General features: G+C 42.3%; 1 protein-coding gene across 1 annotated transcript in view; it reads left to right on the top strand.

Annotated features, from left to right (window-relative positions):
• SBNO2 (strawberry notch homolog 2) overlaps positions 1–13,540 on the top strand; it is a 161,058-nt gene that overhangs the window by 101,263 nt on the left and 46,255 nt on the right. Inside the window, exons 25-28 of the mRNA XM_073547184.1 lie at positions 12,597–12,668; positions 12,908–13,051; positions 13,170–13,264; positions 13,394–13,486. Coding sequence (XP_073403285.1) covers positions 12,597–12,668; positions 12,908–13,051; positions 13,170–13,264; positions 13,394–13,486 — 404 coding nt within the window. The remainder of the gene's footprint in view (positions 1–12,596; positions 12,669–12,907; positions 13,052–13,169; positions 13,265–13,393; positions 13,487–13,540) is intronic.

Here is a 13,540-nt window from a genome sequence, read left to right as displayed (position 1 = left end):
CCAGGTCATATCGACTATTCAGGCCAGCAGAAAGCCCGTAACTTCTGCGATATACCACAAAATTTGGAAAAGATTCTGTCTAGATTGTGGCAGGCCCGACTCAGCGGAAGGAAAAAAAAATGAAATTCTCAAAGCACAGTTGTTAACAATTCCGAAAAGAGGGAAGAATAGGAAGCAGTTAAGGAAACCAGGATGGATGAACACAGAACTTAAGCACATGCTAAAAAGGAAGAAAAAAATGTTTATAAAATGGAAAGAGGGAGGCATATCTAAAGAAGAATATAATGCTGTCTGCAGAACCTGCAGGGCACAAATCAGATTATCTAAAGCTGAAAATGAATTGAGGCTTGCAAGAGATGTCAAAAGCAATAATAAAGGATTTTGGGGATATGTCAAAAGTAAAAGAAAAGTCAAAGATGCTATAGGATTTTTACAGGATGAAAATGATGAATTGGTAAGACAGGATGTTGATAAGGCTGAACTTTTAAATTCCTATTTTGCATCTGTTTTCTCTCAGAAAGGAAATGTAACATCAACTGTTATTCACTGTCCTATTAAGGGAATAGAAGAATCCAGGATATCTATAAACAGAAAGATAGTGAGGAAACACTTAGCTAGCCTAAATGAATTCAAGTCTCCAGGTCCAGATGAATTACACCCCAGAGTACTGAAGGAGATAGCAGAAGAAATTTTTGAACCCCTCTCTATAATCTTTGAAAATTCTTGGAGAACAGGAGAAGTGCCAGAAGACTGGAGAAGAGCAAATGTTGTTCCTATCTTCAAAAAGGGGAAGAAGGTGGACCCAGGTAACTATAGGCCGGTGAGTCTGACTTCTATACCAGGAAAGATCTTTGAACAAATTATTAAACAACATGTATGTCAATACCTGGATAAGAATGAAGTGATTAAACAGAGTCAGCATGGGTTTGTAACTAATAAGTCATGTCAGACTAACTTAATTTCCTTCTATGACGGTATCACTGATTGGGTGGATCAAGGAAATGCTGTAGATATAGTATATCTTGACTTCAGCAAAGCATTTGACAAAGTCTCTCATACAATCCTTATTGAAAAAATGATTAAGTATGGAATGGACAAGGCAACTGTTAGGTGGATTCATAACTGGCTTAGTGATCGGACCCAAAGAGTGGTCGTAAATGGCTGCACATCCAGTTGGAAGAATGTCTCAAGTGGGGTACCACAGGGCTCTGTCCTGGGCCCTGTATTGTTCAACATCTTTATCAACGATTTAGATGAAGGAATTGAGGGTAAACTGATTAAATTTGCTGATGACACAAAGCTAGGAGGGATAGCTAATACTAGAGAAGAGAGAGAGAGGATTCAAAAAGATTTAAATAAACTGGAGAAGTGGGCAGCAACTAACAGAATGGTTTTTAACAGGGAGAAATGCAAAGTACTACATCTGGGCAATAAAAATGGAAAAAGCATATATAGAATGGGAGGAATAGGGCTAAGTGACAGCACATGTGAAAAAGACTTGGGTATACTAATAGATCACAGACTGAATATGAGTCAACAGTGTGATGCAGCAGCAAAAAAGGCAAATGCAATTCTAGGATGTATTAACAGAAGCATACAGTCTAGATCACGTGAAGTCATTATTTCCCTCTACTCCTCTTTGGTCAGACCTCATCTGGAATATTGTGTCCAGTTTTGGGCACCACATTTTAAAAAAGACATCAACAAACTGGAGCAAGTTCAGAAAAGAGCGACCAGAATGGTGACCGGTCTGCAAACCCTGTCTTATGAGGAAAGGTTGCAGGATTTGGGAATGTTTAGTTTGCAAAAGAGAAGACTGAGAGGAGACTTAATAGCTGTCTACAAATATCTAAAGGGCTGTCACATTGTAGAAGGATCAACTTTATTCTCATTTGCACAAGGAAAGACTAGAAGCAATGGGATGAAACTGAATGGGAGGAGACACAGATTAGATATTAGAAAAAACTTTTTGACAGTTAGAGTGATCAATGAGTGGAACAGGCTGCCACGAGAAGTGGTGAGTTCTCCTTCAATGGAAGTCTTCAAACAGAGGCTGGACAGACATCTGACTGGGATGATTTAGCGAATCCTGCTTTGAGCAGGGGGTTGGACCAGATGGCCCAGGAGGTCCCTTCCAACTCTACGATTCTATGATTCAAAACCAGACATCCCAAAGATACTAGATTTCCTTCAGGCAGGCTTTAATAAAGGACTTAAAGGACTTAGGCCTAGCACGCTGAAGGTCCAGATCTTGGCATTAAGCGCCTTTCTTGATTACCCCTTGGCCTCCCATCCCTGGGTAATAAGATTTATCAGGGCAATTCGGAGGTTACGTCCAACAATCAGGAGGTCAGTCCCCCCATGGGATCTTAGTCTTGTCCTGCGGTCCCTTTGCTTAGATCCCTTTATCCAGAGCCAGGAGATGCCCATTTCACATCGAACCATGAAGGTAGCATTCTTAGTGGCGATCACCACCGCAAAACGGATAAGTGAGATACAGGCGATATCTATCCGAGACCCATATCTCCGAATCTGGGAGGATCGTATAATCATGAGACTAGACCCTACCTTTTTGCCCAAAGTTGCGTCAGTCCAGAACTTAAACCAGGAAATAATTTTGCCTTCCTTTTGTGAGAACCCCTCAAATGACAAAGAAAGGGCCCTACACGAATTAGACGTACGCCAGGCAGTTATTGATTACATCAAGGCCACACAGGGTTGGAGACAGGACCATAGCCTATTTCTACTCTTTGGGGGGAAAACAAAGGGAGGAAAGCGTCAAAAGCCAACTATAATTTCTCTTGCGATATATACCTTTTTCTAAATTAACTAGCCAGTTAATTTTGGTTACATATTCTGCAATTGAGGGGGTTTGGTGGGAGATCCAGTACTGGGCTATTAATTTTCTGGCCATAAAAATCATTCTAGATACAGCTAACGTCCCATCCTCTTATCTTGGCAAGTCTTTTGTATATCCTAGGATACATACAAAGGGGGTTCTGCTCAGCTCAACCGAATATACTAGGAAAATCACTATTAGACCAGCCGATAAGGGGGGGGGGATTGTTATTTTGAACAATAGTGACTATGAAAAGGAGTCACAGCGTATACTGGGTGATACAAGAACCTATCTTCTACTTGAGAAAGATCCATCTGAGGTCTATCTTGCTGAGATGCAAATTCTCTTGAAGTGTGGTTTTGAAAGAGGTTTTCTAAATAAACAAGAATTGGAATTTATTAATAATTTGCACCCTAGGATCCCTTACTTCTATTATCTACCAAAAGTACATAAGGACCCATTAAACCCACCTGGTAGACCAATTATATCAGCAATAGGGGGTCTTACGGCCAATTTGTCAAAATTTATTGACTGCCACTTACAGAAGTTAGTCCCTAAACTTCCGGCCTATCTGAAAGACAGTACACATATTCTAAGAATTTTGAAAAATATTAAATGGCAAAACCACTATATTTTGGGGACATTAGATATTGCCTCTCTATATACTGTCATTCAACATGATAAAGGGTGTGAATCAGTAAAATACTTCATGACTAAGGATGGCGACTTACCGGATGATCAGGTTCAGTTTATTTTAGACTGTATATATTTTATTTTAACTCACAATTTTTTTCGATTTCGGGCGCACTACTACTCCCAGCAGTGGGGTACTGCCATGGGGACCAGGTTCGCCCCGAGTTATGCTAATTTATATGTAGGCAAATGGGAACAAGAAACTATATATCCGGGGGGTTCCCTTCGGAAGAACCTGGTCCTATGGCATAGATTCATAGACGACATTGTCTTTGTTTGGTCTGGTGGGCCTATTTTATTAGGGGAATTTTTAAATGAACTAAATAAAAATCAATATTTTTTAAAATTTACAGCCAACACCAGTCATAAAGAGATTAACTTTTTAGATTTAAAAATTTTTATTGAAAATGATCACATAGAGACTCAGGTTTTTCATAAACCAACAGACTCCAATAATTTTATTTCCTTGGATAGCTGCCACCTTCCAAGCTGGCTTTTGAATGTACCCAAAAGCCAGCTTATTAGGGCTCACAGGAATTGTTCTAGAATACAAGATTTTGACAAGGAGGCGGCATATCTGACTAATAAATTTGTCCGAAAGGGGTATGACAATAAGGCCCTGGCTGAAATAAAGGAGACTGTTAGGAAAATGCCGAGAGAGGATTTACTGACACAACAAAAGGAAATCATCGAGTGTTCTACTATGGAAGATATTCCTATTATCACGCAGTACAACGCTAACAGTAAAATCCTTAGAAAGATCGTCAACCGACACTGGAATATATTAAAAAAGGATAAAGTGATCGGTGAAAAGCTATCAGATTATCCTAGGTTTGTTTTTAGGAAAGCAAATAATCTCGGTAACAAAATAGCCCCTTCTATTCCTAAATCCATGTTGACAAGTCATGCACATGCTCATACACCTCCAAAAGGGTTCTTTCCATGTAATAAGTGTGGACCTTGTAGAAAATTAGGTCTTAGAAAGCAATTTTGCATTTTAAATAATTCTAGGGAGGTCAAAATTAAAGACTTCATAACTTGTGAAACTAAGGGGGTTATATATGGAATTACTTGCCCTTGTGGCAAACTATATATTGGCCGGACTATACGTCCACTACATATAAGGATAGCAGAACATCTGAGGAATATTAAGAATAAATTTCGTGATCACCCCCTCTCCAATCATTTTTTAAATAATCATGGGGGTCTTATAAAAGGCACATTAGTGACAGGCATCAAAGTGGTGAATAGATGTTGGAGGGGAGGCAATTTTATCCATCAGATGTCCAAAGAAGAGAGTAGATGGATCTTTATGATGGACACTCTGATTCCTAATGGGCTCAACAGTGAAATTGAACTTTTTGCTTTTAATGCTTGAATTAGAACCTTGGAAGGTTGAGGGTATATAAGTGCTGCTTATCCGCTATGGAGTATCCCTGAGGAAGGAATCCGCTGATTCAGAAACGCGTCGGATGTTTTTGAGCTTCACCGCTCTCCATAGCTAGTCACGTGAGCGATCACGTGACTGTGACGTCACACAAGGTCCTGTGGACCTTGTTAGCTTTCCTCGGCGTGCGCCGCTACCGCTTCAAGCCCAGGAGGGCGCACTGCAGAGAGGACGCACGTCTCCGGCCGGGACGAGCGTCCGCAACCTACAGCACTAAACCACCCTCCTCCTAACTTGGTGGCAATACTTTGGATTTTATTATTATTATCGCTGCCGCTCCATTTGGATCTTCCATGCACAGGACCTGGACTGCTAAGTACCATTAGTTCAAAGAAGTCTACCTCAAGGTAACTTTTTCCTCTCTTTATGGACAATTTTCTCTTCCTAGCCCCATGGTTAATGCTGTATGTGGCAAAATCTGCAGTATAAATTCCTCTATTATTTGATTTTCTATTATTGAAGTCTTTTCTAAAGAGTCAAGTAGGCGGTGCCTGACCCTCATCGCTGCTTGGAGGTTGCAATTCAGGTTGGCTACTTAGTTTTCTATAATTATTTATAGAGTGAGTTTAGTTTATTTAAAAGTCTATCTCTGAGCGCATATATTAAAACGTTTAATTATTTATTCATTTGGAGGAACTTTGTGGTATTATCCTAATATTTTGCAGCTGAGTAGACTATAGCGCTAGCGCTGTGGCTGAGACATCCACAGGAAATAATTTTGCCTTCCTTTTGTGAGAACCCCTCAAATGACAAAGAAAGGGCCCTACACGAATTAGACGTATGCCAGGCAGTTATTGATTACATCAAGGCCACACAGGGTTGGAGACAGGACCATAGCCTATTTCTACTCTTTGGGGGGAAAACAAAGGGAGGAAAGCGTCAAAAGCCAACTATAATTTCTCTTGCGATATATACCTTTTTCTAAATTAACTAGCCAGTTAATTTTGGTTACATATTCTGCAATTGAGGGGGTTTGGTGGGAGATCCAGTACTGGGCTATTAATTTTCTGGCCATAAAAATCATTCTAGATACAGCTAACGTCCCATCCTCTTATCTTGGCAAGTCTTTTGTATATCCTAGGATACATACAAAGGGGGTTCTGCTCAGCTCAACCGAATATACTTAATTAATTATCCCTATTACTCCACTCCAGAAGGCTAAAAAACAACCTTATTCCTCACCTTTCCTCAGAGATGATGATAATCCATTGGTCCCACGACGGGTCTAGTTCTGCTACATCTAGTTGGCAGGTTGCATGATGCGACCATACAGCGTGTCAACCAGCAGAGACACTGAGCAGCGTGTGCTCAGTGTCTCCCTGTGAGCTCCTGTTTCCTGTCTGCACCGCATGCATGAGAAAGTTCTCCTGCTCTCTGTGCTGTCAGACAGGTCCTGGAAGTTCACAGCCAATGAACTCGCTTCACCTTTCTGACGTCAGCGCCATGAGAAATGTTCCGCTCGCGCTGACGTCAGAAAGGTGAAGTGAGTTCATTGGCTGTGAACTCCGAGGACCTGTCTGACAGCACCACAAGCAGTAGAACACTTGCTGTGCCGTCAGACAGGGAATAGGAGTTCACAAGAGGAACACTGAGCACACGCTGCTCAGTGTCTCTGTTGGATGACAGGCTGTATGGTCACATCATGCAGCTTGCCATCTAGATGTAGCAGAGCTAGATCTGTCATGGGACAAATGGATTATCATCATCTCTAAAGAAAGGTGAGAATTATGGTTGTTTTTTATTTTTAACTCTTTTGCAGACAACAGTGGTGGCACTGGAATGGGCGAGGTCATACGTCGTTATCCTCCTTTTGAAATTTTGCATGTCTGTCAGGAGCCGGGGTTGACTCCCAAGGGCCAGGTGCCTGCCTTGCCTATTCCTGGTCCAGCGGAACTTGACTTGTAGGCCATAGGTCAAGACTGCCCACCTGGGCAGGGTTAACTTGGGGCCCACCGTATTAGCCCCCCTGAATCTTATGGACCTCAATCTGGTCTTTGACTCCCTTCAGTCTTCTCCTTTCAGGTGAATCAAAGATATCTCTCCCAATTCGTTTTTACTGCAGGGTGATTTTTTTATCCTCTTAATCGATCACTTTTATCAGGCTAGGCTGTGAAAGGGGTTCTCTCCTTCTGCATGACAGTGTCTTTCTTTTGACTACCTCCTCTCACTTTACTGAGGAGATTGCTCTCCTTCTTTTGATTACTTCGCCTTTCCTCTCCCTGAAAGGTTCTTAGACAATCTGACCTAGGCAGAGCTGTCTTTCACAGCTCCATTCAGATGCTTTGTGGTCATCCCTGTATGCTTTGGCACAGAGGTCAGGACAAATCTAGTGCTACCATTGTTCTCTGGTTTCCATCTAATAACACAGAAGATCTGCTCAAGCTGTGATGCCCCTTCCAGGGGACGACACACACTCCCCCCTTTGGGTAGAAAGCTCCTCCTGGGTCTTAATCCTTGTGTCTTCAGTCCACAGGTTTGCAAAGCGCAGGGGAGTGCGCAGCTGATCGCAGCCGGCTGTCAGCTGATTATCACAGCTGACACCTATGTGTCAGGAGCAGTCACGGACCGCTCCTGGCACATTATCCCCCGGTACACTGCGATCAAAAATTATCGCAATGTTCCAGGGGCATAGGGAAGCATTGTGCAGGGAGGGGGCTCTCTGCGTGCTTCCCTGAGACCCTCAGAACAACGCGATGTGATCGCGTTGTTCCGAGGACCTTCTCCCTGCAGGCCCCTGGATCAAAGATGACTGCGGGGTCCTGCAGTGAGGTGGCTTCTCAGTGCCTGCTGAGAAGCCTCCTACACTGCCTGTCAGATCGCTGATCTGACACAGAGCTGTGCAAAGTGTCAGATCAGCGATCTGACTTTACACAGTGATGTCCCACCCTGGGACAATGTAAAAAGGTTAAAAAAAAAAAAAAAAGTGTAAAAGTAATTAACAAAAATTGCTAAATAAAGAAAAAAAATCACCAATAAATTAATTTTTTCATGTAAATTAAAAAACAAAACAATAAAAGTAGGCATATATTTAGTATCGCCGCGTCCGTAACCACCTGCTCTATAAATCTGTCCCACTAGTTAACCCCCTTAGGCCGGTTTCACACTAGCGCATTTTCAGCGCGCGCACGGCCGGGGGTAGCTCCGCCCCCGATCCGGCTCTCTGCCCGGCGTGCCCGCCCCTTCCTTGTAGCGCCGCCTCCTAGCGGACAGCGGCGCCTGCGATCGGCGCACCCTATCTTTAGCATAGGGTGCGCCGATCGTGCGCAGGCCGTGCGCTAGTTGCGCTTTGACCTGCGCTGCGCACTTTTGATGGTGCGCCGTGCGCGCCAAAATCCGAAAAGTTTGATTTTGGCGCGCACGGCGCACCGTCAAAAGTGCGCAGCGCAGGTCAAAGCGCAACTAGCGCACGGCCTGCGCACGATCGGCGCACCCTATGCTAAAGATAGGGTGCGCCGATCGCAGGCGCCGCTGTCCGCTAGGAGGCGGCGCTACAAGGAAGGGGCGGGCACGCCGGGCAGAGAGCCGGATCGGGGGCGGAGCTACCCCCGGCCGTGCGCGCGCTGAAAATGCGCTAGTGTGAAACCGGCCTTAGTGAACCCCTTAAAAAAAGGCAAAAAACAATGCTTTATCATCATATCGCCGAACAAAAAGTGCAATAACACGCGATCGAAAAGACGGATATAAACATGGTACCGCTGAAAATATCATCTTGTCCCGCAAAAAACGAGCCGCCATACAGCATCATAAGAGCAAAAATAAAAAAGCTGTAGCTCGCATAATAAAGCGATGCAAAAATAATTATCTTTTATATAAAAGCGCCAAAACATTAAAAAAATGACATAAATGAGGTATCGCTGTAATCGTACTGACCCGAAGAATAAAACCGCTTTATTAATTTTAGCACACGCGGAACGGTGTAAACGCCCCCCCAGCCCCCAAAAGAAATTCATGAATTGCTGATTTTTGTTCATTCTGCGTCCCAAAAATCTGAATAAAAACGATCAAAAAAGTCATGTGGCCGAAAATGGTACCAATAAAAATGTCAACTCATCCCGCAAAAAATAAGACCTCACAATGTGGTGATGCAAAAGCTATTTTTTTTTTTTTTTGCAATAAAAAGCGTCTTTTAGCGTGTGACCGCTGCCAAAACATAAAAACCGGCTATAAATAGTAAATCAAACCCCCCGTTATCACCCCCTTAGTTAGGGAAAAATAATTAAAATAAAAAAAAATGTATTTATTTCCATTACCCACTAGGATTAGGGTTGGCGTTAGAATTGAGGGGTTTCTACTATTCAGGCACATCAGGGGTTCTCCAAATGCAACATGGCGTCTGAGCTCAATTCCAGCCAATTCCGCGTTGAAAGTCAAATGGTGCTCCTTCCCTTCCAAGCTCTGCCATGCGCCCAAACAGTGGTTTACCCCCACATATGATCAATACCTGGCACTCGGGACCGGAGCATTCAGCTGCATAGAAATACACGCAGCCACACACTCTGGTCCCGAGTGCCGGGTATTGAGGCGAGAGACTCGCGCAAGTTTCTCGCATTGCACTTGCAAGTGTGACCCCGGCATTAAGGTCATAATTTGTAGCATTGACATCAGCTTGTAGGGTCAGTGATATTCAGGCCGTGTTAGTAAATCCCCCATACACTCAGGTGCTGGAAGATAGAGTGGTCTTGAGACCTGACCCGGCCTACCTACCAAAGGAGGCTAAGAGATTCTATAGGACTCAGGAAATTGTTCTTCCCTTTGTTTGTAGTACACCAGAAAACCCAAAAGAGGAGCAGATCCATTCACTAGATGTCAGAAGAGCCCTAATTAAATACTGTATATAGAAGCATCTAAAGGGTGGAGGAAAACACAATTTGTGTTCATATACTTTCAGGGGGCTAGGAAAGGGGTTAAAGTCTCAGAGCACATTAGCAAGGTGGATTAGGGAGGCAGTATAGCTTATTTGGACTTCTATAAATCTATTTGCCTATGAGTTGCATTTTAAATCATCTACACTGTTCACTTAGGTGCACGAGACACTTGGCTCCTCTTTTATGTATAACTGCTATGAAGGCTTCTTGCCTAGATATGTAATTCGGTACACATTTTTCCAGTGCTTACATGTTATCCCTCTGTCTGTGAGCACATGTTAGTTCATTTGCATCTTTGGAATATTATGCTGTCACATTGGTTTGCCCCTAGGCTAACATACTATATGAATAGGCTCTGTTTAACCTATTTCTATGATTAGTTATCCATTCTGATTATCCCTGTGTTTGCAGCATTCTCTGTATATGTATTCCCCTCTTTTTTATTTTTAAAAAAATGTTTTTTTTGCATGTGTATGTTAAAGTTTTTTGGGTATTTGGCATCAGCTTCCCTCGCTGTGTAGGTTTAATGCCAGTATTAGGGTGTGTGCACACGCTGCAGAATGATCTGCAGATTTTTCCACGCAGATTTATCTAAATCCGCAGGTCAAAAGACTTGCGGTTTATCTGTGGATTAGCCTGCGGTTTTCCCCTGCGGTTTATCACCTCTACAATGGAGGAGATGGTAAACCACAGCGGACAAGTCAATTCTTTCTGCGGATTAGAAACCGCAGCAAATCCGTGCGGAAAATTGTGTACAGCGGATTTCATTTTCCATAGGCTAAAAGGGTACTGTACACCGCAGCAGAAATTGCTGCGGACCCGCAGGGCCAAAACTGCTGCGGATCCGCAGCAAAATCCGCAGCGTGTGCACACACCCTTACTGGTTTTCAGCCACTGGAACTGTCATAAAATGCAATAAGAGGTGATTAAAACATTTCTTGCTCCAGTTGATACCAATAAAAACATAAGCTCAGGGTGCAAAATATAAACCCAAACAACACCCCGTCGACCAAAAATTGAGAACCTTATGTCTTCGTAAAATGATGGCACAAGCTTAAAAAAGCAAAATTATACATGTTTGGTGTCTGCATAATTTTACTGACCTGGAGAATCATATTACCGGTTTAGGCTACTTTCACACATCAGGTTTTTTCCGACAGGCAGGATCCAGCTATTTTTAGAAAAACTGGATCCGGAGAAATCAGGCGCCGGAACCGTTTTTCTCTCATTGAATTGTATTAGCGCCAGATCGCGCCGCATGGCCTTCCATTTCTTCCGGTATTCGATGGATCCAGCAAAAATTTTGATTCAGGCGTCTGGAAAAAACGTCTCTAGTAACGTTTTTTTCTGCGGCGAAAAACCGGACAGCGCTGGATCTGGCGCTTCCGGCTTTTTGCCACATTGGAAGTCTATGGGAGCCGGATCCGGAAAAAGACTGATCCGGCCACCAGATCCGTTTTTTTAAGTCTGCGCATGCTCAGATCCAATTGGCTAGCCCTCAGGAAACAGATATAAACCTGCTAGACGGATCCGGCGGAAAAACAGATCCATTTCTTCAGTTATCCAAAATTTACGCCGGATCCGGTTTTTCTAAAAAAAAAAAAAAAAAAAAAAAATAGCCGGATCCTGCCTGTCAGGGAAAAAAACTGATGTGTGAAAGTAGCCTTAGTTTTACCATACAGTGAACATGGTGAATGAATGGTGCTATTCAGAAGTAAAATTTGTTCTACAAAAATGCCCCTATACGGAAGGAAAAATAAAATAAAGCTATGGCTCTTGGAAGAGGGGAAGGAACAAATGAAAATGAACAAATAGAAAAAGGTTAACCCTTTTAGCATTGGGCAATTTTCCGTATTTTCATTTTTTTCCTTTTCTTATTCCAAGAGCCATAACTTTATTTTTCTAGCGATATAACGTGTGAGGGCTTGTTTTTGCTGGAAGAATTATACTTGTGATTGATAGCATTCATTATATCATATGATGTACTGGAAAGCGAGAAAAAATTAAGTGTTGCAAAAAAAGTGCAACTCTGCAATTTTTGTTTACTTAAAGCGTTTGATTTTACAGTAAAAATCACCAGACAGTGTGATTCTGCATGTCAGTACAATTATGCCGATACCAAACATGTATAGTTTTTGTTTTATTTAAGTGCTGAAAAAAATTCAGAAATTTTGTATGTAGCAAAAATCACAGTCTTTGATGAATTCCTGTGTTTTCACAGGAGTAGTGTTTTGACAGATACAGGGTTTGTCAGCAGACCCCTGGCTGTCCTGACAACACATCAACATCACGTGAGGGTACAGACTGCCCCCCCCGTGCGCTGTTAATGCTGCTGTCGCATCCTGACAGCGGCGTTTAGCAAGTTAACAGCCGTGCACGGAGCTCTGCTCCACCTGCGGCTGTTAGAGGCAGATAAAGGCTGAATACTTCAGCCATTATCTGCCATGGCAGATGCTGGCTTGGCATGAGATTGCTTCAAGAGCATAGCAATTCAGTGATTAACTGTGATTCTGAAGTATTTCCATAGCTAAGACAATCACGGTGGCATGATAGAATGTCCATGTTTTTCTATCAATTCAATAAATGGGGGTTTTCTGTCATTATCATATCGTTACATGACTACACAATTTTCCTGAATGATGACATTGCTGCCTCTTGTACCTACCTTATACCGTTTTTTCTTGTACTATACTTCTGTGCTGGTTATACGGTGTGTAGAACTTCTTTTTGACCAGATTTCCTCTTTCTCTAGATATGAAGCAGGGGTTGCTGTCAGTGGGAATTTGCTGTAAAGAGACAAAGTACAATGTTGTTGTTGATAAAGGTAAGTTACTGACTCCCATCGGTTGTAGAAGGGGCATTCTGTACTTGTGTATGTGGAAACTAAATGAAAGCGTTTTGTAGGCTCACCACTGATTCCTGAGGTGCTAGCCTTTTGTTGGTGAACATCTACAGCACATTTCACTTTTTGCATTGACGGCCATTTAATACCATAATCCATGTCCGGAATGTGTTGTCACTTTATTGAAACAACCTCTGATTTGCTATTTTAATGTCCGACAGAGTGTTCTGTGACAAAGTTCCTGAATCGGATGCTGGGTCTGGAAGTCCACAAGCAAAACAGCCTATTTCAGTTTTTCTCCGACACGTTTGACTTCATTATTGAGAAAGATAAGAAGGAAGGGAAATATGACATGGGCATTCTGGGTGAGATGAATGAATTGTTATTAAATCATGTATCTATAATGAAAGCCAGAGATTGCTAAGTATTTGTGTGTGACTACATGTTTAGATTTATTTTAATATATTTCTTTACATGTACTAGATTTAGCTCCTGGAGTGGATGAGATCTATCAGGAAAGTAAAGAAACGTACTTGACTCCAGGGCATCCTCAGGATGGACAAGTAGTATTTTACAAGGTAAAGAAATGAATATTCGGTTTCCTTTCATGTTTGGTGATATTGACCTTTATTTGCGTATCTTCATGTAGCTTTTCTTCTATTGCATCAAGAGAGCATTTATCACTGCGCTAACTTTCATTTCAACAGATCAGTGTGGATCGTGGCATGAGTTGGGACAAAGCTCTGGAAAAATCTGACGAGCTAAATGCACCAAATGAAGGCTTCTATCGGTCGTATAAGGTGTGTTCATGTGTACATATTGTTTATTAGAGAAGCACTCCCATCAAAATTTTT

This window comes from Dendrobates tinctorius, unplaced genomic scaffold (genome assembly GCF_039654945.1).
Source record: "Dendrobates tinctorius isolate UK_male_01 unplaced genomic scaffold, ASM3965494v1 ptg000011l, whole genome shotgun sequence".
NCBI classification, from domain to species: domain Eukaryota; kingdom Metazoa; phylum Chordata; class Amphibia; order Anura; family Dendrobatidae; genus Dendrobates; species Dendrobates tinctorius.
This window is presented reverse-complemented; position numbering and strand designations above follow the sequence as displayed.